Source organism: Schistocerca nitens, chromosome 1 (assembly GCF_023898315.1).
Source record: "Schistocerca nitens isolate TAMUIC-IGC-003100 chromosome 1, iqSchNite1.1, whole genome shotgun sequence".
In the NCBI taxonomy this organism is placed as follows: domain Eukaryota; kingdom Metazoa; phylum Arthropoda; class Insecta; order Orthoptera; family Acrididae; genus Schistocerca; species Schistocerca nitens.
In genome coordinates, this window is record NC_064614.1 from 265894908 (window position 1) to 265921575 (window position 26668).

Here is a 26668-nt window from a genome sequence, read left to right on the forward strand (position 1 = left end):
TTGCGTTTCTGTGGTTTTCTTGTCCCCTTTTGTCCATTTACGTGTTTGTTGTCCTTCATTGTTCTTGTAATTTTTCCTTTCATTCCATTTTGAGTTGTCAGTCTCGTTTGTTTTATTCTCACACTTGTGGCATTTTTTAAATTCAGAACAAGGGACTGATGACATCGTAGTTTGGTCACTTTCCCCCCCTCTTTTAATCCAACCAACTTGTTGATGGCCCAGCATTGAAATCTGCAGCAATTTGCGAAAGAGTTGTTCCTCTGTCACATTGAATGATTATCTTCAGTCGTTGTTGGTCCCATTCTTGCAGGATCTTCTTTCAGCTGCAGTTGTGTTGGAGATTTGATGTTTTACCAGATTGCTGACATTCACGGTACACTTGTGAAATAGTCGTATGGGAAAATCTACACTTCATCGCTACCCCGGAGATGCTATGTCCCGTCGCTCATGCGCCGTTTATAACACCACATTAAAACTCACTTAAATCTTGATAACCTGCTGTTGTAGCAGCAGTAACTGATCTAACAACTGCACTAGACATTTGATGTCTTACATAGGCGTTGCCAACCACAGCACCATATTCTGCCTATTTACATATCTCCGTATTTTAATACGAATGCCTGTACCAGTTTCTTTGCTGCTTCAGTGTGTATTCATTCAACAATATTCATACATAAATATAACAACATGGTTATCATTTATAAGGTTTCTCATTTTCTCTTCATCTTCTCCAGATCACATTGAAATGTGACCAATACTTTTGTACAACATTTACAACAAAATAAATACAAAAATTTCATTGATATAAATGTAATTTCTGTCCCAGATCAAGAATTTTTCGTCTTGCCCTTATATTAATGAGCGCATAGTTTTCTAAGCATAATCAAGCCTTTGCCTTTGCCTCTTGGAAAATTATGGCAGATTCAAAAGTCTTGATTCTTTTATAATTTTTGGAATCTCCAAGCACAGTGGCAAAAGCTCAGCTTCTTTTTATTGTAAGTTGTTTTAAATTTCCCTTCTTTGCATGTATCATAAACAGTTCATGTGATTTTAAACGTGTGAGATACAAGAGCCCATAGTGTACACTTGCCTCTCAATTCCTGACAGAAATGGTAACCTGCGAAGGAGATGCTGCTTTGCAAACATCCATGTGTGTTTCGCCTCACATCATGTACTGAATATTTTTTAGCATGCAGCATTAAGTGAGATGATACAGCTGTTAACATACTGCACCTGTATTTGATGGAAAAGGTTTTAAGCAGTTTCGTAAAATTACTCACATTAAATAATAGGATGATTCTGAAAAAAAGTCTTGATTTCTACTCAGTCCTTGTCACTGTTCCCTGTGTTCATTCTCTGATGAGACATTATCTAAATTTTCCTTCATTATTGCATAGTAATGTTCAAATACAATACAATTTCTTACCAAAAAATGGGTTTCAGTGGCAAGGTGAGAATCTTGTATGGCTTTCTCCACAACTTTCTGGTTTCTTGGTGCCTTCCTTAAAGCATTCACTGTGGTTTCATGTTACAGCCATATCATATAAACAACTGTTGTGTGTGCTTCCTATTTTAGTTAAACGTTCATGACATTTTTGTGATTAAGTATTGAACAATACAAAATGCAATGGGAAAACCAGTTTGCCAGTATGTAATTTGATCATTTCATATTGAACTAATGAGGTCTATGCACGAAATGAGGCACAGGTAGCCATAAATGTTGTCACATACCCTCACTGTGTGAAATACTGTCAAAAGGCTGGTATATAACTCACGATATTGAGCACAGTCTACACATTATAGCCTGCCACTTCTCCTCCCCTTATTGGCCAAATACAGATGCTGATAAATTTTTTCTGCTAACATATTTTAAACTGGCTACCTCCTGATCAGACACCACTGCATTAGCTTGAAGTAGTGACTCAGTTATGGTGGTGCATTATAGCCATTCGTGTACTGTGTAATTAAAGTAGTTTCTCTCACTACGATAGTGCAGTACTTAAACACACTCAAATATCTGGTGGGCACAGTGGGGGGGGGGGGGGGGGGGGGGTGTTCAGATCTTTTTCTGTTCATGGTTGTTGTTCACTCTGTCTTTTCTCAGAAAATGTCCAACAACATTTGTGGTTATAGAATATGATGCTTATTGAAACTGCCAACCAGATTAAAACTGTATGGTGGACTGATGTAGAATGTATAACCTTGCATTTCATGGACAATGCACTTGTTGACTGAGCTACCCAGGCATGACTAACGTCTCTCAGCTTCATTTGTGTCCATATGTCCTTCCTACTTTCCAAACTTTACAGAAACTCCCCTGAGTACCTCACTGGACTTGCACTCCTGTAAGAAAGAATATTGTGGAGTACTGGCTTAGCCACAGTGTTGTGAATTGTTTCCAGAATGATTCTTTCACTCTGGAGTGAAATGTGTGCTGTTTTGAAACTTCCAGTGAGGTATGCAGAAGAACTTCTGTGTAGTAGAGAGGTAATGGCAAAAGCGAAATGTTAGGCAGGTCAGCAGTTGCATACGGATAACTCAGGTGCTAAGAACATTACCCATAAAAGTGAGGTTCTGGATTCAAGTTCTGATCTAGCATTCAGTTTTAATCTGGCCACAAGTCTCAAAACAATGTGCACTCTGTTGCAGAGTGAAAGATTCATATTTGAAATGATGGTTATTCTCAAATATTTCAAGTTGAATGATGAAAGACAATGGTTAAATTAATCTGTATTTTCTTTCAATTAACCATCATTCTTTCCCAAAAGCAATTTAGCGGCACCCCCCACCCACGTACTGTGCATGCGCATTTTGGTGGACCATGTGTAAAATAAACTTCTGACTCAGATATTACAGTTCCCATTGGAAATTTGTCCGCAGCTCGTGGTCTAGTGGCTAGCGTTGCTACCTCTTGATCATGAGGTCCCGGGTTCAATTCCCAGCCAGGTTGGGGATTTTCTCTGCCTGGGGATTGGGTGTTTGTGTTGTTCTCATCATTCCATCATCATCATTTGTGACTATGGCTTGATTGGAATGTGCAAAAAAATTGGACTGTGTGAAAATTGGGACTTCGTACAGGCGCTGATGATCGCGCAGTTGAGTGCCGCCCCCCCCCCCCCCAACCGATCATCATCATCATCATCATTTGAAAGTTTTCCATGATTTGCAGTGTTTGAACAATAAAGTAAAGTCGGGATATTGAAATTACTTCCTCTTCTTCCGCCTCCCCTTTATATTATTATTAAAATAAATTTCAGCGGTTTTCCTGTCATTACCATCATCTTATTGGCTGCTGCTGAGATGTTACCCTTATGTTCTACTTGGTAGCAGTTTTCAATTCATTTATGTTTGCTACCAAACATACTTCCCATTCTATGTTGCAGTAGAGTCCAGTTTCTGTTCCATCAGAATCCTTCTGTATCTATTTGTGACCTAAATTGTTTCAGTATTTTCTTTATGATGGTTTGCCCATCTGAAATATTAGGCATTTTCATTTTGGACATCACAGTATCTTGTTAGTGGTCCTCTAACTTACTGTTATTATTTATGACGGTAGTATCTGTTCCCGAAAGAACACATACCGTGGATGACCATGCAGCTTTGCTAGAAATGAAATGATAATTAAATAGACACCCTAGCTGCAAACAGGCGTTGATATACTTCACTGCGGAAGTTGCGTAAGTTTGATTTTTGTGAAACAAGGGACAGTAAAAATATATAGGCGCGCTCAGAACTCCAAGTCGTTGTATACAATAAGAAAGGCTTGTCCGTTGTCACAACACAAGTACCATAATTTCTGTCTCCAACAACACCAATGGCAAATGTTTTATAACAGATAATGTCTCTGTCATAGTAAGCCTCCAATCCTTCTAAAGGCTTGTCACTGCCTCTCACCAAAGCAAGAGTCATCCATGAATTCCCTGTTACAACTTCATTCGTTGTACAAGAAAACGTAATCTTACAGCCAACAAATGTTATTGGACCACTAAGTATCTCCTCTTGAGACACTGGGTTTGGAGTCTCATTAAAACTAAAAACAGTCTTGTAAACTGGCATTCTGCTCCTCCTAGCATATCTCCTACGGCGGTACGGCATGGCTGTGTGCTGCGTGCGGCTGCCTGCAGTCGACTGACGCACAGACAGGAAGCGCGCCTGGACCCCAGCGCTGGCCTTATCGTTGCGTCACTTCCGGTCCCCTTATCTCAACGTTTGATTTTTGTGAAACACGGGCCTAGTAATACTAGGGCCCGTGTTCACCGGCTGCCTCGCTCAGCGGCTAAGTCCCACTCAAGGACACCCGCCTATAAGGCGGCGCACACAGCCATGTTGAAACATGTCCGCAGTGAAGTATATCAACGCCTGTTTGCAGCTAGGGTGTCTATTTAATTATCATTTCATTTCTAGCAAAGCTGCATGGTCATCCACGGAATGTGTTCTTTCGGGAACAGATACTACCGTCATAAATAGTTAAAATATGGCTTCCCGGCCATTGACCTTCTTGTATGAACGCACACGCTGTGCCCGAACTCGTACGGGACTTGGTAGATTAATCTGCCACGAGTAATGAGTATGATGGGCAAACATCTATTAGGCGCACTACGAATGTAGTGGTGTGGACATGTTGGGAGTGTGTATCTCACGGGGAGCGTGCAAGGGATAAGTCCCTGCAGACGCACTATCCTCTGTGCCCTCGGTGGCTCAGATGGATAGAGCGTCTGCCATGTAAGCAGGAGATCCCGGGTTCGAGTCCCGGTCGGGGCACACATTTTCAACATGTCCGCAGTGAAGTATATCAACGCCTGTTTGCAGCTAGGGTGTCTATTTAATTATCATTCCTTACTGTTATTTTGATGAATGTTTAATTATTTCAAGCCACATCAGAGAAATGGAAAACATTGTTATTAACAGACATTTAATTCCAGCCAGGTCACATACTTTTGTTACTTAGTCCTGACTGAGTTCTGCAGATTAAACGTTTGAAGTTTCAGTCCATAAGTTCATGTCCTACGATAACTTGTACATTAACATTCAATGCTTAATTTTTGCTCTTATATTTACTGTTCTTGTTACTTTTTGATATCTTCATTTGTAGGTGTAGTTCCCTTTCTGTCAGGAAACAACAAATTTTCTTTTTAAAACTTCATACATTTTTCACTGGAGAGCTGAATCGTAATCAATGACAGGCCTGGTAGTAAATGGAATTTTAAATAATTTTCTCATCCAGTGGTACATGCATAATCAATAGCGGTTTCTAATTTTGCATTTAATGCAGATGTTTGCCTTGTCCAAATAATATATGCAAACCTACATTTGCCTGTATCGTAAACATTGAAGTACCTAATACTAAATACTTAAATTTCTTTTAGGGCGTACGTATGTTGTGAGATATCACTTAAACTGTTCCTTTTTATCTAGACTGGCTATTAATGTGTTGTTTAGTGTGTTGAAATGCTGCTAGATTAAGTATTTTGCGTTGTTTTGTTTATAAAGGGCTGGTAGCCAGTGGCTAGTGACTGACATGCGTCGGGGGGAAAGCATGCAGGAAATAGACTTGGCAGCCCAGGAGGAAGTAGATCAAGGTGTTGAGAAAGATGGCTCCAATCTAAGTGGCGTAAGTGCTCGGTGTTCCTGGACAGATGTAAACATGCAGAACCTGATCCATCACATTGGTAAGCCATATAGTGAGCAAATTTTGAACTATTAACATTGGACAATAAAGAACGTATTTATTACAGTCACTGTTTATATTTATAATGATTCCTGTCTGCTCAGATTGTCTGTGAATCATACCCTGCATTGCAACAAATCGGTAATAAAGTAGCCTTATTTTTAGAACAACTGCATATAAATAATCGGACAGTTCTGTCAAAGATTTCAACTACTCCATTTTTGAAATTCCAGTATTGTATTGAATATTAATATGGATATATCACGTGGGAATATTAGCAATGTAGGAAAAGATAGATTGCTACTTACTGTAAAGATAACATGCTAAGTGGCAGACAGGCATAATTAAAAGACACTTACATATAAGCTTTCAGCTACAGCCCTCATCAGAAAAAGAAAAACACACACATCCATCATTCACGCAAGCAAACACACCTCAAACATATGTGACCACCTATTCCAGCTGCTCGGGCTAGGCCTGAGCTGCCGGAGTTGGCAGGCATGTGTGTGGATGAATGGTGTGTTCCTCTTTTCCCAATTAAGGCTGTGGTCGAAAGCTTATATGTACGTGTCTTTTAATTGTGTGTGTTCGCAACTCAGCATGTTACCTTTACAGTAAGCACCGATCTTATCTTTTCCATCATTGTTAGCATGATTTCATTATTGGTTTAGTTATTGGTTAAAGACAAACTGTCTTTCAGTTCTCAGTAGTTTCAAACATCCAAATCTTGATTAATTGTGGCCATGCTGGCATGAATTTAGGAATCATGACTATAGAATAATTATTTGTGTTCTCTGCTACAAGTGACATTTATTTGTGTTTATGTAACATGACAGTGCTTTTCCAGTACGTTTGGCATACCATCAGGTGAATATGTTTTTTAAAGATACATCGTCATATTTACCCCATTTACTTACCCCTGAAGCAAATAATGAACAGAGCAGCTCTGTATTATTTCAGATTAAGACAATTTTTATCTTTCATTAATATGTGTAAATACTTGATGATGAGCAAAACATACCTCAAACACACTGCAACATGTCAATTAAACATAAAATAAATAAGTGAAGTGACACAATTTCAAAGACTTTATTGGCCTCATACAGATATGATTTTAGGCATATAGACTGAAATGGCAAGTGAAAATTGATACCAAGGCTGGGGAATCGAACCTGGGTGTCCTGCTTGCTAGGCAGGTGCATTGGCCACTAAGCCACATTGGCACAGCAGTTCACACAACTGCACACATTAATCTGGTATGCCTCCCCCCTTTAAGGGAATAGTGGCTTAGTGGCTAACGCATGTGCCCAGTAAGCAGGAGACCCAGGTTCAATTCCTGGCCTTGGTACAGATTTTCACCCGCTGCTTCAGTCTATATACATAAAATCATACCTGTATGTAACCAGTAAAGTCTCTGAAATTGGGTCATTTTGTTTGTATAAGTACCTGCACCTGGGTTTCAGGCTGGACCTCCTTTTACGTTTGATGCTGAGGTGCTATTCCAGAACATGGAGAGCCTTGGCAATTATGTTCATATGTAAGGGAGAATTTAAAGAAGAGTGGAGTGGCAGTAAGAATTTGATTAAGGAGGGAGGCATGCCAGGATAATCCTAGCAGTTGTGTGAACCGCTGTGCCAAGCTGCTTAGTGGCTAACGCATCAGTCTTGTGACCAGAAGACCCAGACTTAGTTCTCTCCTTGGTACAAATTTTCACTTGCCACTTCAGTCTATATGCATCAAATAAATAAATGTGACTGATAGCAGAAAATATAAAAATCAAATCCTGAATTCTCTAATATCTGTTGCAAACCTATGAAAACCTAGGACAGTGTATTTGCAACAGCAATAAAATGAGGAGAACTAAATGTTGGGAAGTGACAGTTGAAATGAGAGTTCAGATTACATTAAATGTAGATACTTTTTGGGAGAATTCTGAGTATTCGAAAGTTTATTGCTATTAATTATCAAAAAAGAAATTAAAATAGTTACGTTGTTTACTCAGAATGATTCCTTAACATATAAGTAACTGTTCACAAATGCAGAAAATTAGTGAATCAAACAATGGAAAATCCAGGATGGAATGTAACAATATCATTTGAAGGAAAGTAACAATATCATTTGAAGGAAAGTTGCTACTCACCATGTAGTGGAGATGCTGAGTTGCAGATAGGCACAACAAAAAGACTCACAATTACAGCTTTTGACCATTAAGGCCTTCGTCAACAATACACACACACACACACACACACACACACACACACACACACACGACTGCGGTCTCAGGCAACTGAAATCACACTGCGAGTAGCAGCACCAGTGCATGATGGGAGTGGCGACTGGGTGGGGCGTAAGGAGGAGGCTGGGGTGGGGAGGGGGAGGGATAGTATGGTGGGGGTGGCGCACAGTGAAGTGCTGCAGTTATGTGGTGGGCAGGGGAGAGTTGGGGAGGGGGAGGGGAGGTAGTGGAAAAGGAAAGAAATAAAAAGACTGGGTGTGGTGGTGAATGATGGCTGTGTAGTGCTGGAATGGAAACAGCACTACACTGCCGTCATTCCACCACCACACCCACACTTTTTATGTCTCTCCTTTTCCTATCCGCCTCTCCTCTGCCCTCCATCTAACCTGCAGCACTTCACTGTCTGCCTTCCCCACCATAGTATCGCACCCCCTCCCTGCCTCAGTCTCCTCTTTACCCCCACACAGTCGCCACTCCTATCATGCACTAGCACTGCTGCTCACAGTGTGGTTTTAGTTGCCTGAGACTGCAGTTGTGTGTGTGTGTGTGTGTATGTGTGTGTGTGTGTGTGTTGTTGACGAAGGCCTTAATGGCCGAAAGCTTAAGTGGCCCAAAGCTTTAATTGTGAGAGTCTTTTTGTTGTGCCTATCTGCGACTCAGAAAATTAGTGAATACTTAAACAACCTTGACAAATTAAAACTCTATGCTGAACAGAGACTTGAACCTGGATACCTGCCTTTTGCAAGTAGTACACCATCAGTCATGTTAAACAAACATGCCTTAATGTTAAACCCAGAGCTTCAGCCTGCCATTAATTACTATACATACCTTCCTACTTCCCCTGAGGCTCTTCCAAATTGCAGAAGGGGTCGCAAAGATATCAATCTAACCACAACTCCAGAGATATTATGGAGATGACTAGATTTTATTTTTCTTGAGTGTACATTTCACTTTTTAGTGAATGTACACTGCATTACGGTACTACTTTTGTTTCTTCTAGGGGATGTTAGGATCACAACACACAGGCCATCCTCAGTAGAGCTTAAAATGTATGGAGAAAACGTAGGTGGCAAGTTTTTACTCAGCTCACGAGACATGCTCAGATAGTTCATTTGGTAGCCCACTGTCCAATGAAAGGCAGATGTCTGGATTATTGCCACTGTGAAACACAATTATTTAAACATGTTGCAAATACTCACAGGGAGATTATTTTTCAGAATGAAATTACACCACCTTATGTTTCCCACGTTTCCAGATAAACAAATACATGATTGTGACTTTTCCATGTTTGAATTGGTACACATTTGTGGGTAGAATTCAGTATGCAGTCATTTGCATAGGGTTTGGAAAATTTAGTATCCAGAATGTCCTTATTTTAAACTGGAGGTTTTGATTCAAGATCCCTTATGATGGGGCACCCATAAAAGACCGGGATTACTTTTTAAAAGCTATATATTTTCATATTGTTTACAAAACAAGCTTACCCCCTTCAAAATATCCTCCAGTACAACTAATGAATTTATCCAACCAGTGCTTTCACTGTTTGAAACATTTTTTGTAGCCATTTCTAAAATGGCTGACAGCTGCTCCCTCATTTTATTGACTTTGTCAATGTTGTCAAATCAGTGTTCCTGTCTGCTACAAATAGGGTCTCTTTTGATGAACACTGTTGCGCAGTCTTCTTAACAACTCCCTAATAAAAAGTTTGATTGACGCTCTGACCTGGGGGAACACTCTCTGAATGAAGTATGCCTTGGCATCAATAAAGCAAATCGGCACCATTTTGAAGTTTGACGACATTTTTTTGGAGGTTGATGATGATGACGTCTTCCATTGGCATGACTGTTGCTTTGTTTCTGGGCTCTAATCATAGCACCATCACTCATCACCTGTAATGACCTTTGTCAGAAAATCTGGATCAGTTTCAAGCTGTTGTTTAAAAGCACGATATGTTGCAGCTTGACGTTTCATCTTCTGTTAAAATCCACTGAACCGAGCTCCAAGATAATCCAATAATCTCTGACAGTTGACCAATCGTCTGCCGTCAGTCTGTGACTACAAGCCCTCAAATTTTTTAAATATTTTTGCCGATTCGGGCAGTTGATGGATGCCCAGAACGAGGTTTGTCATCAATTGACATGTCGCCATTTTTAAATCAAGAAAATTACTCTTATACTTGAGTTTTTCCCTTGGTGTCATCTTGGTAAGCTGTTTTCAACATTAAAACAGTTTCAGCAGCATTTTAACTGACTAGGAAACAAAATTTACTGCTGCACATTGTTCACTTAAATTGCCATCATAAAAAATGAAACTAGAACAAAACAGTGCTAGCAAAAACGTTCACTGCAGATGAACAGAACGAGCCAGGTTGACGACACGGCTGGCACTGAACTGGGAGTGAGTTTTGCTACACATGTTTAGCGGCAGAAATGCTTACTGCACAACTCTGCCCACGTAAATGTTATCCTGTCTTTTTTTTTTTTTTTTTTTTTTTTTCATAACCCCCTTGTAAACTACTGACATTCGGATCCAGAACCAAGAATGTACTCGGTTTGTATCCAAGAGAATTTTTCTCATATTCAAACTCATTAAGCCAGAAGCAAGCTGTTACTTTGGAAGTGAAGAATCTCTAAAAGGCTGCTGCAAATGTTCCAGAGACTGATTTGCATTCATTCCTACATTCAAAAGGAGATGGATAAATGAGGCTTAACCTGGATTACATGGTACATGGTAGTGTGAGAATGTAAAAATATATGATAACTCCACCTCCTCATTCCTGCTGCTCCTCTCTGTATCATGTCAGGCTACGTTTTAATGGCAACTGATATGTTGCCAAAATGTCATGGGATTTTTAAGATTTCCTTTGACTTGAATCTGAGGATCACTTAGATACAGCTTATAAACAATATAAGGAAAAGATAGATTGCTACTTACTGTAAAGACGATAAGTTAATTTGCAGACAGGCACAGCAAAAAGACACACATTGGCTTTTGGTCAAAGGGTAGCACACCTCACACTCAGGTGGCTGCCATCTCAGGCAGCTCGAACCAGAATGCAGCTATCACTAGAAAAGAAAAGCAAGAATCTGGAGTGGGTGGGAAAGGGGAAGGGATAACAAAGTATGAGTGGGGGCATCACACACACATTCACACAAGGTAGCACACCTCACGCTCAGGTGGCTGCCATCTCAGGCAGCTCGAACCAGAATGCAGCTGTCACTAGAAAAGAAAAGCAACAATCTGGAGTGGGTAGGAGAGGGGAAGGGATAACAAAGTACGAGTGGGGGCAGAGAATAGCACTTTCAGATGGACTGTGCAGGCACTAGATTGCCAGTAGGTGCAGTGTCAGGAAGCTGTGGGGCAGGGAGGTGGGGAGAGAGGCCTCAATCTACAGTAATATACTATCTCCGCACCCTCCAACCATCACTTCCCACCCCACCTGTCTTATCACCTCCTCCCTATTCTTGTCTCCCACTCTCTTTGTGTGCCTCTGTGTGCCAACTGTCTCACCTGTCTTTTCCCTTCCCCACTCCTCTCAGTTTTCACTGCCCATTCCTGCCGCCCTCCCCACCCCCTCTGCCTCACAGCCTCCCAATACTGCGCCTGTTGGTAGTCTAGTCTCTGTATGCTGAACCAGAAAGCGCTCCCCCCCCCCCCCCCCCCCAAAAAAAAAAAAAAAAAAAGCCCTTTTGCCCTTTTTCCACCTCCTCAAGATTTAGTGACATTCCAGTCAGAGCTATCGAAGATGGCGATCATGTGTGCATGAGGTGTGTTTTCTTGTGCCTGTCTGCAACTTAGCTTGTCATCTTTACTAAAGTAGCAATCTATCTTTTCTTTATATTATTTATATTTCAACCTGGAGTTTCCGTTGATAGATAACAGCTTGTAGATATTTTCGGCAATTTGTTGTTTGTTTTATAGATTTTTTAAATTTTACATTTAGCAAGTATGTTCGGTGTTTAACCAAATGAGAGCTTTCTTCAAGTACTAGCTGTTTCACTCGCATGCTACATTTGACTAATGAATTCAAAAATTTTTATTGAACACTAGTTGACTGAAAATGTAGTGATGTTATTGGTATATTTTGTAGTGAACTGACTTGAACTTGTTGTAATAGTTGTTACTACTTGTAGTTGGAAATCGTAATGAGGAAACTGAAGAGCTTCTACCAGAGGATGGTGTTAATCGAAATGAATGTTCAAGAGGACAAGGCTGTGTTGACCGTCCCTCGATTTCTGAAAAAGATTCTCAGCTCATCAAAGCAGCATTGAGAAAAGGGTTACTGAGCACAAAAATTGGAAAATCATTGGACTTGGATGAGTAAGTTTACTATCTCTGTGTGTTTCATTTATGGTCTTATTTAATATAGGGCTGCTACTCTTCAAGATTTCATACCCATTTTTTGTATCCCAACTGAAGTGGTAGCAACTGTTGGGGAAGGTTTTAACTGCAAGTTGTGTAAAATTTCGTACAAAAATAATAATATTGTTTGTTGTTCAATGATAGTATTTAGGTAAAGATGCCTGTGAGAGCTTTCATAGCTGAGTGATCAGTGTAGATAGCTGTCATGCGGAGGTCCTGGGTTTGATTCCCAGTAATGACAAGGATCGTTCTGTGTTGGTAGGACAGCCACGGGGTGCACTCAGCATCATGATACCAATTTAATAGCTAATTCAGTGAGAAGTAGTAGTTTCATTGTCTGGAAATGACCAGGAGAGCAGTGTTGACCAAGTGCCCCTCCATACTGCATCCACATGACTCCATATGGCAGAGGATTACACGGCAGCCATTCTACGTCCCTTGGACCTTCTGGGTGTGGCTTAGGAGATCAGTATATGTGGTTACTCTAAATAATTGTGGAAAAGTGTGTTAGTGGTTGTTTGGAGAGACCAGTGTCGGTTCCACTTGCTCTCTCCTGTCGTTTGTCTCCTTCTCATCCATCTTAGCCAGTGATAGCCAGGAAATGACACATAGGTGTTGACTGTTTTCTTTCTTCATCAAAACTAGAGGACTCAGTTTGTACTAGATTAATTTTTCTTTGGTGATGGTGATTTAATTGTAACAATAAGAGCATCCTCAAGCATCAGACTACCATCAGTGATATTTGAAAATACTACAACTAGGACAGTTGTTGCTTAGTATATTTTTCATTTTCTTATTGTTATCTAATGCCAATTATTCACATATTTATTTTGAAATAATAGATTTTATATTTTCTACTTTATATTTGTTTCAGTAATGACAATGTTTGCAAGAAGGAACTAACAGGCACTACATCAAATGGTGATGCAGATATTCTTGAGTCAACAGAACTTCTACGCACCAGAAAACTGGAGGGCTTACATCTTACATTCAACCTAGAAGCTGGGGAATTATTGCCATTAGCTATCAGGTTAGTTACTTAGTTTATGTAGGTATGCAAATTTTGTCATTTAATACTGAATAGCCAAGTTGCGTGATAAGATCTTTGTTCAAAACAGCAACTAGCAATACTAAGCACATTTTCTTTGTCAGCTGCATTTTAATGTACATATCTGCACATGTGCAGGAAGCTGCTTTTATAATTCATTTCACTAGATATCAACAGAACAGTGGTTACATTCTGTAGCATAATTTACATAACATTGAGTGCTGAAGTACAAATCCATGGACTTCATTGTAAGATTGTGAGGGCTGTATTTGTAATGAAAACACACATTATGGCATTTCTTCTTTATTAATGTTGTTAACTGCTGTTTAGCTTATTGGGTGTGTCATCTAATGAAAAATGTAAAACAAAAACCAGTGAAAAGTTTAAATTAAGTGTAACATACACAGTTTTTGTTTTAATTTCTAGAATATAAATTTTTGCACTAAGGAATGACGAATTGATCCAAACATTTTGAATTTTTTCCTTACAGGGGACGTGTAAAACATGGTAGACATTTCACATTCAAATCGATGATGGGGGATACAGCTATAACTTTCGTAGCTCCGACAGTAACTGGAACGTTGGTCGATGATGATAACCCTTATGTAGCTCATGGTCCGTGGTTACAGGTTCTCATTCCAGATGAACTGGCTGATGAGATGTCGGAGAGCTTCGAAATATTTAGTAATCGTGGAATGGTGAGTCAAGTAATATTTTCATATGAAAGTTTCAGTTTGCTAAACTAAAAGTTAAAGATGTCTTTGCTACACTGAATAAAGTCCCCGTGTTGTATTTGAAACATTCACCAGAAATCAATTTATAGAGATGTATAAAATATCAGATGTGTAAATCTTCAGGTGAATCTTTTCAGTATGAAGGTTCTTGTTAATGGGAGATATGAGGAAGAATGAGTGTTTTTATTTTTATTTTGTACTGATCATATCCTCACCCAATCAGTGTATTGTTCTCAGTGTTTTCTTAAATTAGTGAATTGTGTAAGATGTATAGTGTGTAATAATCATGTTGGTTCAGTATTAGTCAATTTCTAACATCTGTTTAAAAGTGTGAAAATTTAACATAAATGTTAATATCTCATTCACAATAAGACTTACATTTCACAGTACCACTTTCTTTGAACAATTCTTTATTTCCCACGCCTCATCCCAACGTTTGTTACATGACTATATACTCATGTTTTAGTTCCTGTGATTTCCCATTCCATGAATTGCCACAGCTATTAAACCATAGCTTTTTGCCTTTCCAGTATAGAACTACCAGACTTCAAACATCAGTGGGTGCAAAAACTGAATGTTGCATTCTTCACTGTCAGAATATTCTCCATTATCCCTGACACTTGAAAGTGATGGCTTGTTTATTTTGCTTTGTTTACATTCACCCTATTATGTTGTATGGTGTCGGGGCAACTCCGTGCATTCGCCAAGAAGCCAAGAGAAGGACTGTCATACAGATCTGTGGTGAAGTGCAACATTCATTCAGTGAAACTGGATTGAATATTTGGGTAACACTTCTTTCAGCATTATACAAGAAAGTGTGCACTATAAGGCAGGTTTCATTTTCAGTAGGCTTCCAGCAGAAGTGAAAAAATTGGTTGATAAACCCAAGTCTTCAGGTCTGAGTTGAAATATTTCTTCATGCCACACTTCTTCTGTTGTGTACAGGTGTTTCTCGCAGTAGTTGGACTTTCCTCTGTAATGTGTTATTTATTGACACACTCTCCAGCATTTTTTGATTTATTAATGTTTTTTAGTTTCTTTTCTTTATAAATTTTCTAACCAGCATCCTGTAAACCATTTCTTAAAATCATTCCTTCATCAAGTACATTTGGCTCGCATAGTCTCATGTAACATCATACATAAACTAATAATACACATTTAATTGTCTATTTGGCATAAAAATTAGGTTGTACAGTGTTTTTGGACGGATCTGATACTCAGAGGTTTCTTCATACATGCAGGTGAAGCTACATATATTTTTTGTCCTGTAGAATTATTTTTCACTCTCAGACATTCTTAATATTTTGTGTTAGTTTTCTGTGGTGTATTTACAGAGGAAACATAATTTTTTCATAACTGATTCTACACAGCTATTATAAAATTTACATGTCCCTCTTTCCAGTTGTGTAGATTTTAAGTCCCATAGTAGCCATGGAAATAACCATACATGATTTTCTTTCTGTAATAGTTCTGATCTGTTTTGAAATCTGCTCAAGTGTGTTACTACAGTTCACTACCATATCATGCCAGCACATTTCTTCAGTATTTTTTTCCCTGACCAATGGCTATTCTACATCTTCTTCTCTGACTGCTGTATTTGCTTCATAATGGAATATTACACAAGCTAAATCAAATATCTGCCAATTCCAACTATTCAGTTATGCTATCTGAGTTTATCCCAGACTTCAACGTCCCTTGAGAGTAACAGTTCATACATTATTCATATAGTTTGTGCCTTGTGTATTAAAATGAAAGAAGTACTAAGGTCTAAAACACCAAACAAAAATGGGAAAGCCAAAGCCTAACCTGCAGATGTGTGAAGGGTTGTAGATCTCACTTATTTGGAGCTATGGCATTCCTGTTTTTGTAGTACCAAACACACACACACACACACACACACACACACACACACACACACACACTTACTCATTCATCGGTAATATGACTTACCTGTTAATGAATGACAGAAAACACCTGCTGAAGAGCAGGTGAGGCGAACAGCCCTGGGCTGTATATTGGGGGGGGATTAGTGGTGGAGCATCTACCATCACAAAAAACTTTTACAAGAAATTCAGAGGAGAAGCAAAAGGTGCTAAACATATTATTAATTGATACATTAAAGTAAACCATAGAATATCATTGCTACACTCCAGACCAAATAAGTGAAATAGAAGAGTCAGATCTTTAAGGGGAATGTGGAACTTCTCAAACATTAATTTTGTGTAAACAGCAAGCCCCTGGATTGAAAGCCGTTAAAGATAAATACTCTATTCTTTTCTGTCATAATACAGTTGAGATTTCAGGTCCAAAAGACCTTTTCATATGTACACTTTTGTAAAATCTCATGCATTCAAGAAACAAATCAACTACACCTGTACAGTAAAGATTCAAAAAGGCCTGGATTATAAATACACCACTTTTTTTTTTCTCCAGAGGTGACACAGTGAGAACCAAAATGCCTTCAAGAAAAGCTCTTGACCTCATAGTTGTTGCACCAACCACACATTTATGGCACTTAGTGACAATAATATTTAAGTTTCTTCCACACCTCACCACTGTCCTAATTTAGTGATCCAACCAAGTCATAATTGCTGAATTCACTCATTGGTACCTTCACCTGGCATTGAAGTGGATGTTTGATGATATTTAGAGAAACAGAGGCAACACTATAACTGTTTGTGCCTTTCGGAAATCCTATAATTGTCACATCAGTGACATCTGATTCACAGTCTGTCGTGAGATCACGTACTGCAACTGGGATGAAAAAAGTTTTGATGCCATGGATTTAAAAGATATAATAGAAGTGGTCAGTACCTGTGATATTGGGCTATCAGTACAAGATTTTCATTCTCAATATGAAGAAACTAAGTGGTAACTAACGACTGGAAAATGTAGCATCTATTTTTGGCAAAATTTGCATCTATTTCTTACAAAATTCATGTCCATTTGTGCTGAAATTTGCCTTTTTAAAATGATTAGACACACAAATTTTGGAGGGTGTAGCGCTACATTAGTGGAGATAAACAAAGCCTTAGTTATTTGAAACTGACAGTTAAGATTGGGAACTTTTTGACTGGAATGTTTCCTTTTGCAAAAACTTTAACATCAGTTTCTTCATAAATAACCTTTGTTTTTTTTCTGTTTAGTTGTGTGTGGAAGCTTTCAAAAATGATTGTTCTGTTGAAAAGCAGTCCTGCCAGTGAACAGAATGTGCCTCCAGTTTAAGGTATTTCTGGACATTATTTGTCTTTTCCCACCCAATTTGATAATTACAAAATCTGCAGACTATTAAAAATGGAGCCAGAGGAGACAGATCATGAGCAAGAACAGGTTGACAATAAAAGAACCTTTCCATTATTTTCAACATGGAGGAACCGTTAACTGGTTAGACTTGTAAAATGGACACAGGGAAGTTTTGACAAGCCATAGAATTTTAGTATATCAAGATTATGCTTGAAGGGAAATGAAAATTAAAGCAACTTAAGATTTCATATTTTCCTGAGCAAATATCACATGAATTTTAATTAAATGGTACTTCTGGGTTAATGACATTGTAAATCAGACATTTAAATACAAACTACAGTTTTTGAAGCAGTATTGAAAATTACTGGTTGGAATACAGATAATGGTAGGAGTAAAAGCAATCACTCACCTTACAGTTGAGGCATGGAATAGTCCAATATGTTCAGTTTGTGCTGTATGATGAAACTGGATCAATAAAAAATCAAAATCAAATCAAAAGGCTCATAAAGAAGGCTGAAAATGTTCTTCAGAGCTAACAAGTAAGAAACAGAATGGAAAAGTTCACGTTGGTCCCAGATGACCAGGCTGTATGGGAAGGCTTTTTTGATGTGGAAGGGATGGGAACTGTTGAAATTCAGGTAGTGTTCATGGTTGGTGGCTTTATTGTGGACAGAGGTGTGTTTGGAGTCATCAGAGAGAAGCAGGACAAGATCCAGGAGGGTGCAAGCCGAGTCGAGGAGGACCAGTTGAATTGGGCAGGAGAGAAGGTGTTGAGATTGTGAAGGAAAGAGGATAGGGGATGGCATATCTGCAGTGACAAAATCTCCTCTCCCCAGTATGCTGAAGATCTCACAAAGGCCCCCTCTGTCCTATAACCTCCTCCTAATTTATGCCCCCTCACCCTCATTGTGCACTGCTCTCTGCCAGTGCACCCACCAGTCTTGTCCCCTCTCCACTTATCTCCTTTTCTTCTTTCTGCCCCCCCCTCCCCCTCCCAGACCTAGTTTGCAAATAGATTTCTGGTGCCTTATCACCACATACCCCCAATTCTCCCACTGTCCTCAAGAACCAGCTGTAAAAGAGCACCCTCTTTGTCACCCAGTACCACTGGGGACAGAAATAACTGAGCCACATCCATCGTTGGGCTTTGATTATGTCTATCACCAGGCTCTGGAATGAGGGATATCCTACCAAAGATCCTTCCCATCCTTCCCAAAGTGGTGTCCCGCCGCCCACCCAACCTACACAACCTAGTCCATTCCTATGCCACTCCCAGTCCCAGTCCCTTTCCACAGGGATCATATCCCTGTGGAAGACCCAGGTAAAAGATCTGCCCAATCCACCCACCTTGCACTTCCTTTTCCAGTCCTGTCACACGCTTGTCCTACCCTGTCAGGTGCCGGGCCACCAGTGAAAGCAGTCATGTCATGTACCATTTCTGCTGCAATCATTGCACAGCTTTTTGTATTGGTATGACTACCAACCAGCTGTCCACCAGGATGAATGGACACCAGCAAGGTGTGGCCAAGGGCAAAGAATCTAACATGCTTGATTTCAATGGCTGCTTCCCAACCGAAGCGATCTGGATCCTCCTCTCCACCACCAGCTTCTCTGAACTGTGCAGATGAAAATTGTTCTTACAACACATTCTCCACTCCCGAAATGATCCTAGCCTCAACCTGTGATATCTACTGTTCCCACATTCTCCAACCAACAGTTTCTGCCCTATGTCCCATAACCTCTCCCAGTTTACATCCCCTCACCTTCATTGTGTGCTGCTCTTTGCCAGTTAACCCACCAATCTTTTTTCCTCTCTGCTCATCTCCTTGTCTGCTCCCTCCCCAGCCCTTTTCCCCACAGCCTCCCAACACTTCCCTGCATGCTCCACCAGAGTGTGCTCTTCACGCCCCCCCCTCCCAATACACTGCTATCACTCCCCCTTCCCAACACCGCACCTTATTGATGCATTCATTCAACATGACAGTTGCATTCTAGCTGGAGTGGCCAGAGATAGTGGGTGTGTGTACATTAGGTGTGCTTGGTTGTGTGAATTTGTGTTTCTTCATTTATGAAGAACGCTTGGGCCAAAAGCCCAATGTGTAACAGTCTTTTCATCATGCTTATTGCAAACTTACCGTGTCATCTTTTCGATGATTAGCAATCTGTCCTTTTCATATATTGAAAATAACTCTCATATACAAGGGTTGGAACATTAATAGTGGCAACTATTTATTTACAGCTCGTACAAAATTGATACGTGTTTCAAAGTTTTACTGACCTTCAAAGTAGTCACCTGCATTGTGTATAACCCATTGCAAGTGATGTGGAAGTCATAGGATACTCTTAGCAGTGCCAGTTGTGTTGACAGTTCGAGCAGCGCGGCCTATTGCCCGATGAATTTGTAGCAGTTCTGAAGCGAATGCCGTAAAGTGTTTCCTTCAGTTTAGAAATCGAATTGAACTTAATGAGGGGAGTGCAGTAGGTGGTATAGCACTTAGCAGCCTAATCAGTCAAACAAATTAGTAACAGCTTGCACTGTATGTGCTTGAGCATTGTCCTGCAAAATGATGGTCAGGTCCTGCAGAAAGTGTCATCACTTCTATTTCTATGCTGTTCATTTTTGGAACACAACATACGACCAGCTTAGAGACAGAAGTGATGACACTTTCTGCAGGACCTGACCATCATTTTGCAGGACAATGCTCAAGCACATACAGTGCAAGCTGTTACTGCTTTGTTTGACTGATTGGGCTGCTAAGTGCTATACCACCTACTGCACCCCCATTGTAAGTTCAACTCGATTTCTTAACTTAAGGAAACACTTCACTATATTCGCTTCAGAACTGCTACAAATTCGTCGGGCAATAGGCCGCGCCGCTCGAACTGTCAACACAACTGGTACTGCTAAGAGTATCCTACGACTTCCACATCGTCAGCAACGGGTTATACACAATGCTACTACTTTGAAGGTCAGTAAAACTTTGAAACACGTATCACTTTTGTACGAGCTGTAAATAAATAGTTGCCACTATTAAAGTTCCAACCCTCATACGTACATAACTACATTGTCCTGCTTGACTACAGTGGCCTGTTGCTGCCAAGCCTGCAGAGTGGAAACTATGACTGGAGGGGGATTGAGACTGAGAAATTTGTAAAAGCTGGTTTTCTTTCCACAATTTTGTTACCTTTGTTTCACTGAAAATAGTGTTAAAGAGAATCAGATGAACATCTCATCCATTGCCAGCCCTATTTTGATTGAAAAGGGCTTCCATAATACTTTTCTGCAGTTAATATCCAATGTGACTATACATTGTGTACCAGATATGTTTTACCAGTGCATTTCACTCTCTGGTCAGATGTGCTACTCTTTAAGTCCACAAATCGCATAATCAGTCCTCATTTGTCTTAATCAGTGTCTCAAGATGAAGAGGTTCTATATGAGACAATCCAAACACTCAGCAACAAGGCCTCAACTCGTAAGTTACTTACTTATTATTGGTTTCAGTCAGTGCTTTGTAAAATAGCTTTTGTGTAACTTGGAAGTGGAATATTTCTTTGTAATTGTTGACACCTGTGTTGACTCCTTCTTTTTGTATTGTGGGCAGATGATCATGATATTTCATTCATCAGTTATGGTTTTTTCTGTGAGTCAGTTATCTGTTGTTGTTGTCGGTGGTGGTGGTGGTGGTGGTGGTGGTGGTGGCGGAGGTCTTCGGTCCTAAGACTGTTTTGAAGCAGCTCTACATGCTACTCTAGCTTGTGCAAGCCTCTTCATCTCTGAATAACTACTGCAACTTGCATCTTTCTGAACCTGCCTACTGTATTCATCTCTTGGTTTCCCTCCACAATTTTAGCCCCCCCCCCCCCCCCCACACACACACACATATAAAAACCTCCTTATAGCACCAAACTGGTGATCCCTTGATGTCTCAGAATGTGTCTTCATCCATGTTTCACTCCCATAAATGACTACATTCCATACAGATGCATTCAGAAAAGACTTCCTAACACTTTATTTTCAGTGTTAACAAATTTCCCCAATGTTAGGGGATAGGCTGCAACCCTGTCTCACTCCCTTCTCAACCACGACTTCCCTTTCATGCCGCTCAATTCATATAACTGCCATATGGTTTCTGTACAAATAATTGTAAGTGGCCTTTCGCTCCCTTTATTTTACCCCTGCTACCCTCAGAATTTCAAAGAGAGTATTTCAGTCAACATTGTCAAAAGCTTTCTTTAAGTCTACAAATGCTATAAATGTAAGATAAGTCATAGGGTCAGTATTGTCTCGTGTTATCAGTTACATGAACGTAAGAAAACAGTTTTTTCTTTCATGCACTTTTTAGGCTGTTTGTATCCTTGTGTGCAGTTTAAACAGTTCTGTGAAGATTTTTGGCAGTGTCAAAGCGTTTGATTCTTCTTCGTCTTGCTGCTGCTGCTGCTGCTGCTGCTGCTGCTGCATTGAGTGTTAGCAAATAATTAGTAATTGACTTGCTGGTTTTAGTGAAAGTACTATGTAGATGTACTGTCATGTAAATTATTTAGGATGAAAGGAGACCACTCACCGAATAGCAGAAGACTTCAGTAGTCGAAAGGCATAAACAAAAGATAGAGAAAATATTGCTAGTGTATGGAAAAACTTGTTTGATGAGCTAAAGTACAAATAAACAGACAAAAAGGCATGCTGCCCCCCCCCCCCCCACACACACACACACGTACGTACATGCAATTACATTGTGCCACAGCTAGAAACACAATACTGGTAATGCAGTTCGAGAGAGGTGTATTAGGGTGGAGTGGGGGTAGCATCAGGTGGAGTGGGTTGAGGAGGGAAAGACAAGAAGCAGAAAGGAAGGTTGGGGATGGGTAAGTTGTATCTTGGAGGGAGGCAGTAGGGTTGCTGGCTAGGAATGCTGGAGGGAGGTATGTGGTTGGTTTCAGCCTGTGATGATACTCGAGCTGGTGAGGCGCAGTGCATGATGAAGATGACCTGGAGGTGTGGATTGGGAGGAGGTGACAGGACAGAGGAAGGGGAAACTGTTGGGTAGAGCATATGGGGACAGTGGTTAGCATAAACAGAGTCCAGGACTGTTATGTGAACAAAGGATGTCTTGTGAGGATAACTCCCGTCTACATAGTTCAAGGAAGATAGTGCTGGAGGGAACGATACAGACGGCACGGGTTTGAAGTAGCCGTTGATCTCGAGAATTTTGTGCTTGGCAGTGTATTGTGCCACTGGGTGATCAAACTTTGTTCTTGGCCTAATTTTGGAAGTTCCCATACATTCTGGTGGACAGTTGGTTGGTTGTCATGCCAACATAAAATGCTGTGTAATGGTTACATCAGAGTTGTTTTTACATATGCCCATGCTTCTGATGGAATAGGCTAATCCTGTGACAAGACTGGAGTAGGAAGTGCTGGGTGCATGAATTGGGCATGTCCTGGACCTGGGTCTTCCACAGGGATACGACAACTGTGGCAAGCAGCTGGAATGAGTGTGGCAGAGTGATGTAGCAGGAAGTTGGGTAGATTGGGTGGGTGATGGAATATCACTTGAGGAGGGATGGGAAGGATCTTTTGGGCAGGTATTGGACCTGTGTCTTCCTTAGGAATGTGGCAGCTGTGGCAAGGGGCTGGAAATGAGTGCTGCGGAGTCATGTGCCAGGAAGTTGTGTAGGTTTGGTGGGTGATGGAATACCACTTGAGGGGAGTGCGAAGGATCGTTGGTAGAATGTGTGCCATTTCCTTCGTAAAGTAACATTTGTAAACAGAGTTAAGCATTTCTGCTTGTGTTTTGCTATTCCTGTGTCGTCCACGAGTGTCTGGACACTTAATACGACCAAAACTCCTTTGGGTTTTGTGAAAGATCATGCTACAGTATTCGGCTAAGGCAGTCATTGAAAGCTTCATGCATTGCTCTCATGGCAGCCAAGCGCTTACAGAGACAGGTCTTGTGTGTGTGTGTGTGTGTGTGTGTGTGTGTGTGTGTGTACAGTTCAGTGCTTCTGCCAGTCTGTGACTGGTCTCCTTTACTCCTAAATTATTTACTTGTTGCCATAACTGTCCTTGCTGTATTGGTGCTGTAACGTAGAAGTGTAACAAGGATTATTCTGTTTTTGTTTCAGTTGGAACTACCGAAAACATTTCTTTGGCCTCACCATAACCTTGCCATCACAATAGTCGAGGACAAGCCACACATATGAAGAATAAGATCTGTGAAAATCTCAGAATTTTTTTATACATTTCTGTGTGCATGTATATATGTATTTTGGCTGCCTAATTATGCTGTTGTTAATACGATTAATGGCTTAGTGTGTGAAAGAAAAGGTAGTGTCTTGAACTTTCAGCTCATCCAGGCAGCTTCCGTCCCATTAAGAGAACTCAGTTGTCATGCCACGTCATGTCCTCTTAATAATTTACATAATCAAAGACCATGAGGTACTGTCAATATTTAAAAAGTGAATGTCAATGACTGGGTAATTTATAAGAATGTGGAAGTTACAAAATTTAAAATGCCTGCTAGGCCAAATGCATCTGTCTGACTCAAGTTTTAGGGGACCATAAATACAAATTTGATGTATGAAGTTACAAAGTTGTGAATTTGTAGTAAATTTTTAATACAATCACTAGTAGTAAGAAAATAATTGCCATTTTGTGCATAATGACAAATGTTAAAAGGAAATGCTTCATTATATTGGGTGGTTACCTCGATTTGGTCATTGATGTTTATTTATCTGTTCACTGATGTTTGTTCATTGTATCAAGATAGAGATCAGCACATAATTTTTAATTACTTCTTGTTAAAAAGTTTTTTTAAAAGTTACAAAAAGACAATTTGGATTCCTTTGCTTCACAAAGAAATCTCTTAAAAAGAAACAACTATTACTGGTAACCTTTTTTTGCTTAAGAAAATAGTAAGATTAATTGGAGTATAGTACAACTTTACTCCTTGTGGCACAGCTGTTAATACTGTTCTTTTTGTTATGGAATGTAGTTTCATTTTGGTTATCACTGGTTAAACCTTAGGATGCTATTTTCAATACAAATATGGACAATATACTCACACTATATCCTCTTATTCTGATAAAAGAATGTAAAGTTTGTAATGGTGTGCACTCTTTTTATAATAACCAAGACTGAACTATTACTTGTTAACTTTACAGTTACTGTTTCTCATTATGGAGGGCTTGACAAACCAACTTGTGTGTGTGTGTGTGTGTGTGTGTGTGTGGAGAGAGAGAGAGAGAGAGAGAGAGAGAGAGAGAGAGAGAGAGATCTATGCTCATTTGTCCTTGTGAATGTGCCACAGTAGCTGTATCTGCATCCATGGCTCTCCCTCTTCCTCCCTTTCTCCAGAATATGTTATTTGACCAAGGTGGGCGCACTTGTTTTCTAGTTACAGTATAATATTAATGAGTCCACTTGCAGCTGTATTTAATATAGTATCTTATTTGCGGTGTACAATTCTGTTATCAGTTGTTAAGTGTTTACTCCTGTTCATATATTTATTTATAGATTTTCTCCTTAAATTATTATTGTAAATGTTTAAATTATGATTGTGAACTACAGTACTTTCCATTCTTCATTATCAGCAGTCTTCTTTCTTCCATCATGTTTTTATTTATTTCATTCCCTTAGTGCTTAGTTATTGAATCATATTTTGTATATTGAGTTACTGCAGTATTAAATTGATTGTAAATACCTCAGATTGTTGACATGCTATGTTTCTTTTGTAGTATACGTTTCTGCTTTGCAGTATGAAACCTGTGTATCAGTATTAAATACAAGTGAGCTCACACATCTTTTAATTTACAAATCATTGTAGCAACGATTTTGTTTTATTTTTATCCTTATTTTGTGCTGTATTGACAAAATAAAGAATATTACTGTTAACTAATTTTCTTGTTTTTGTTTTATGTTTTTCTTATCCACTTAACTCATAGGTCAAACATTGAGAGTTATAGTTAAGGATGTACTACTACTTGTCGCATAATCTAAAAACATCAACTTAGGCATATATATGGTATTATAGTTCAAGTCTTTTATCTTGGCGGCTCACGTATGCCCGCCCAGACATGGGAGATTGCTGCGTTGCCAGTTGCAGATGACGCACGAGCCAAGAGAAGCAGCGCCATAGTATAGTATAGTTCGCAAACTTACGTTTAGGTGGGAGCGCGCAGTTTATGAACTAAAGCCACCACGGCCGCATTAACCCTTTCGCTACTACAGAGACTTGCTCCCCATATTTTGTCATCACTGCTCTGCTCTGCTCGCCTGTGCAGACACATGGTGTTCCGACTGCTTTGACACACTTATCATTTGATTTCACAAAAACTATTTGGCCCAAAAATTTGATTTTTACACATCTTCTTGACTGATACCTTCCCCCCATAAATGACTTAATTTTGTTTTGATGCTCAACGCAGTTATTGTGCAGCATTAAATGTAGTAAACCATTGCACGAAATTTTGAAGAGTTTTCAGAGCTAAAAGTCCATAGCGTATACTTTCCGTATGGTCGATTTTAGTTGCCACAACGTTGAGAATGAAATGTGGACAAGATACCTAAATTTCATATAAAATTTACTGTATAACAATATCTCATTAAATTGAAGTACCAGGTAGGTGTTGTATGTAATATTGAGCAATATTCCGTCTTTTGCGACTGTAATAAAAGTTTTATTTACACCGGGCGCGTTTGGCTTTATTTTAAAGCACTTCAATCAATCAAAAGGAAGTAGACAAAATACATTAAACAAAACTGTGGACTTACAAAAACATTATGACTTGAATATACTGTGTATCAGTGAAGTGCTCTGAGCTATGTCAAATATAACTTTTGTGTGTGGCACACACAAACAGCATTTATTTGCTGAAACACTGATGAGCCGACACAAACGTTGAATATTGTGTTAACACTCGCACTCGCCAAGACATTCACAGCAGACTTCTCAGAAAACTGCTGAACACTCATTGGCTGTCAGCTGATGCTTGACGTCAGGTGTGTAGAACGAGCCTTAAATCGACCGCAGTCGTTCATGGTTCCAACTATACAGAGTGTTCATTTTAATTGGAGACATTGAAATATCTGAAAATCTACACACCATATTAAACAAATTTATAACTAAAATTTGTTTATCTCCGAGGGGGACATCCAATGATACCAAATCCGACGAATTTGTGGTCAAATTTGTTATAATTGGATGTCCCCTTCCGAGAGGAACTAATTTTCATTAGGATTTATTTTGGCTCTGTGTGTCGTTTTCAAGATATTTCAATTTCCCCAGTTAAAATGAACATCCTTTATAACATAAACAGTGTTTATAAATTGGGAAATATTCCATCTTTAGCGACTGTAATAAAACTTTTATTTATACC

The 26668-nt window shown here is 39.6% G+C and overlaps 1 protein-coding gene and 1 non-coding gene across 2 annotated transcripts in view; both read left to right on the top strand.

Annotated features, from left to right (window-relative positions):
* LOC126247855 (suppressor of fused homolog) overlaps window positions 1-25188 on the top strand; it is a 137944-nt gene extending 112756 nt beyond the window's left edge. The window contains exons 5-9 of the mRNA XM_049948515.1: window positions 5491-5669; window positions 12038-12224; window positions 13141-13296; window positions 13805-14012; window positions 23417-25188. Coding sequence (XP_049804472.1) covers window positions 5491-5669; window positions 12038-12224; window positions 13141-13296; window positions 13805-14012; window positions 23417-23494 — 808 coding nt within the window. The 3' untranslated portion in view covers window positions 23495-25188. The remainder of the gene's footprint in view (window positions 1-5490; window positions 5670-12037; window positions 12225-13140; window positions 13297-13804; window positions 14013-23416) is intronic.
* Window positions 4687-4761, top strand: Trnat-ugu (transfer RNA threonine (anticodon UGU)). Its single transcript has one exon. It is a non-coding gene; the product is annotated as a tRNA-Thr (tRNA).
* Window positions 25189-26668: the final 1480 nt, after the last annotated feature.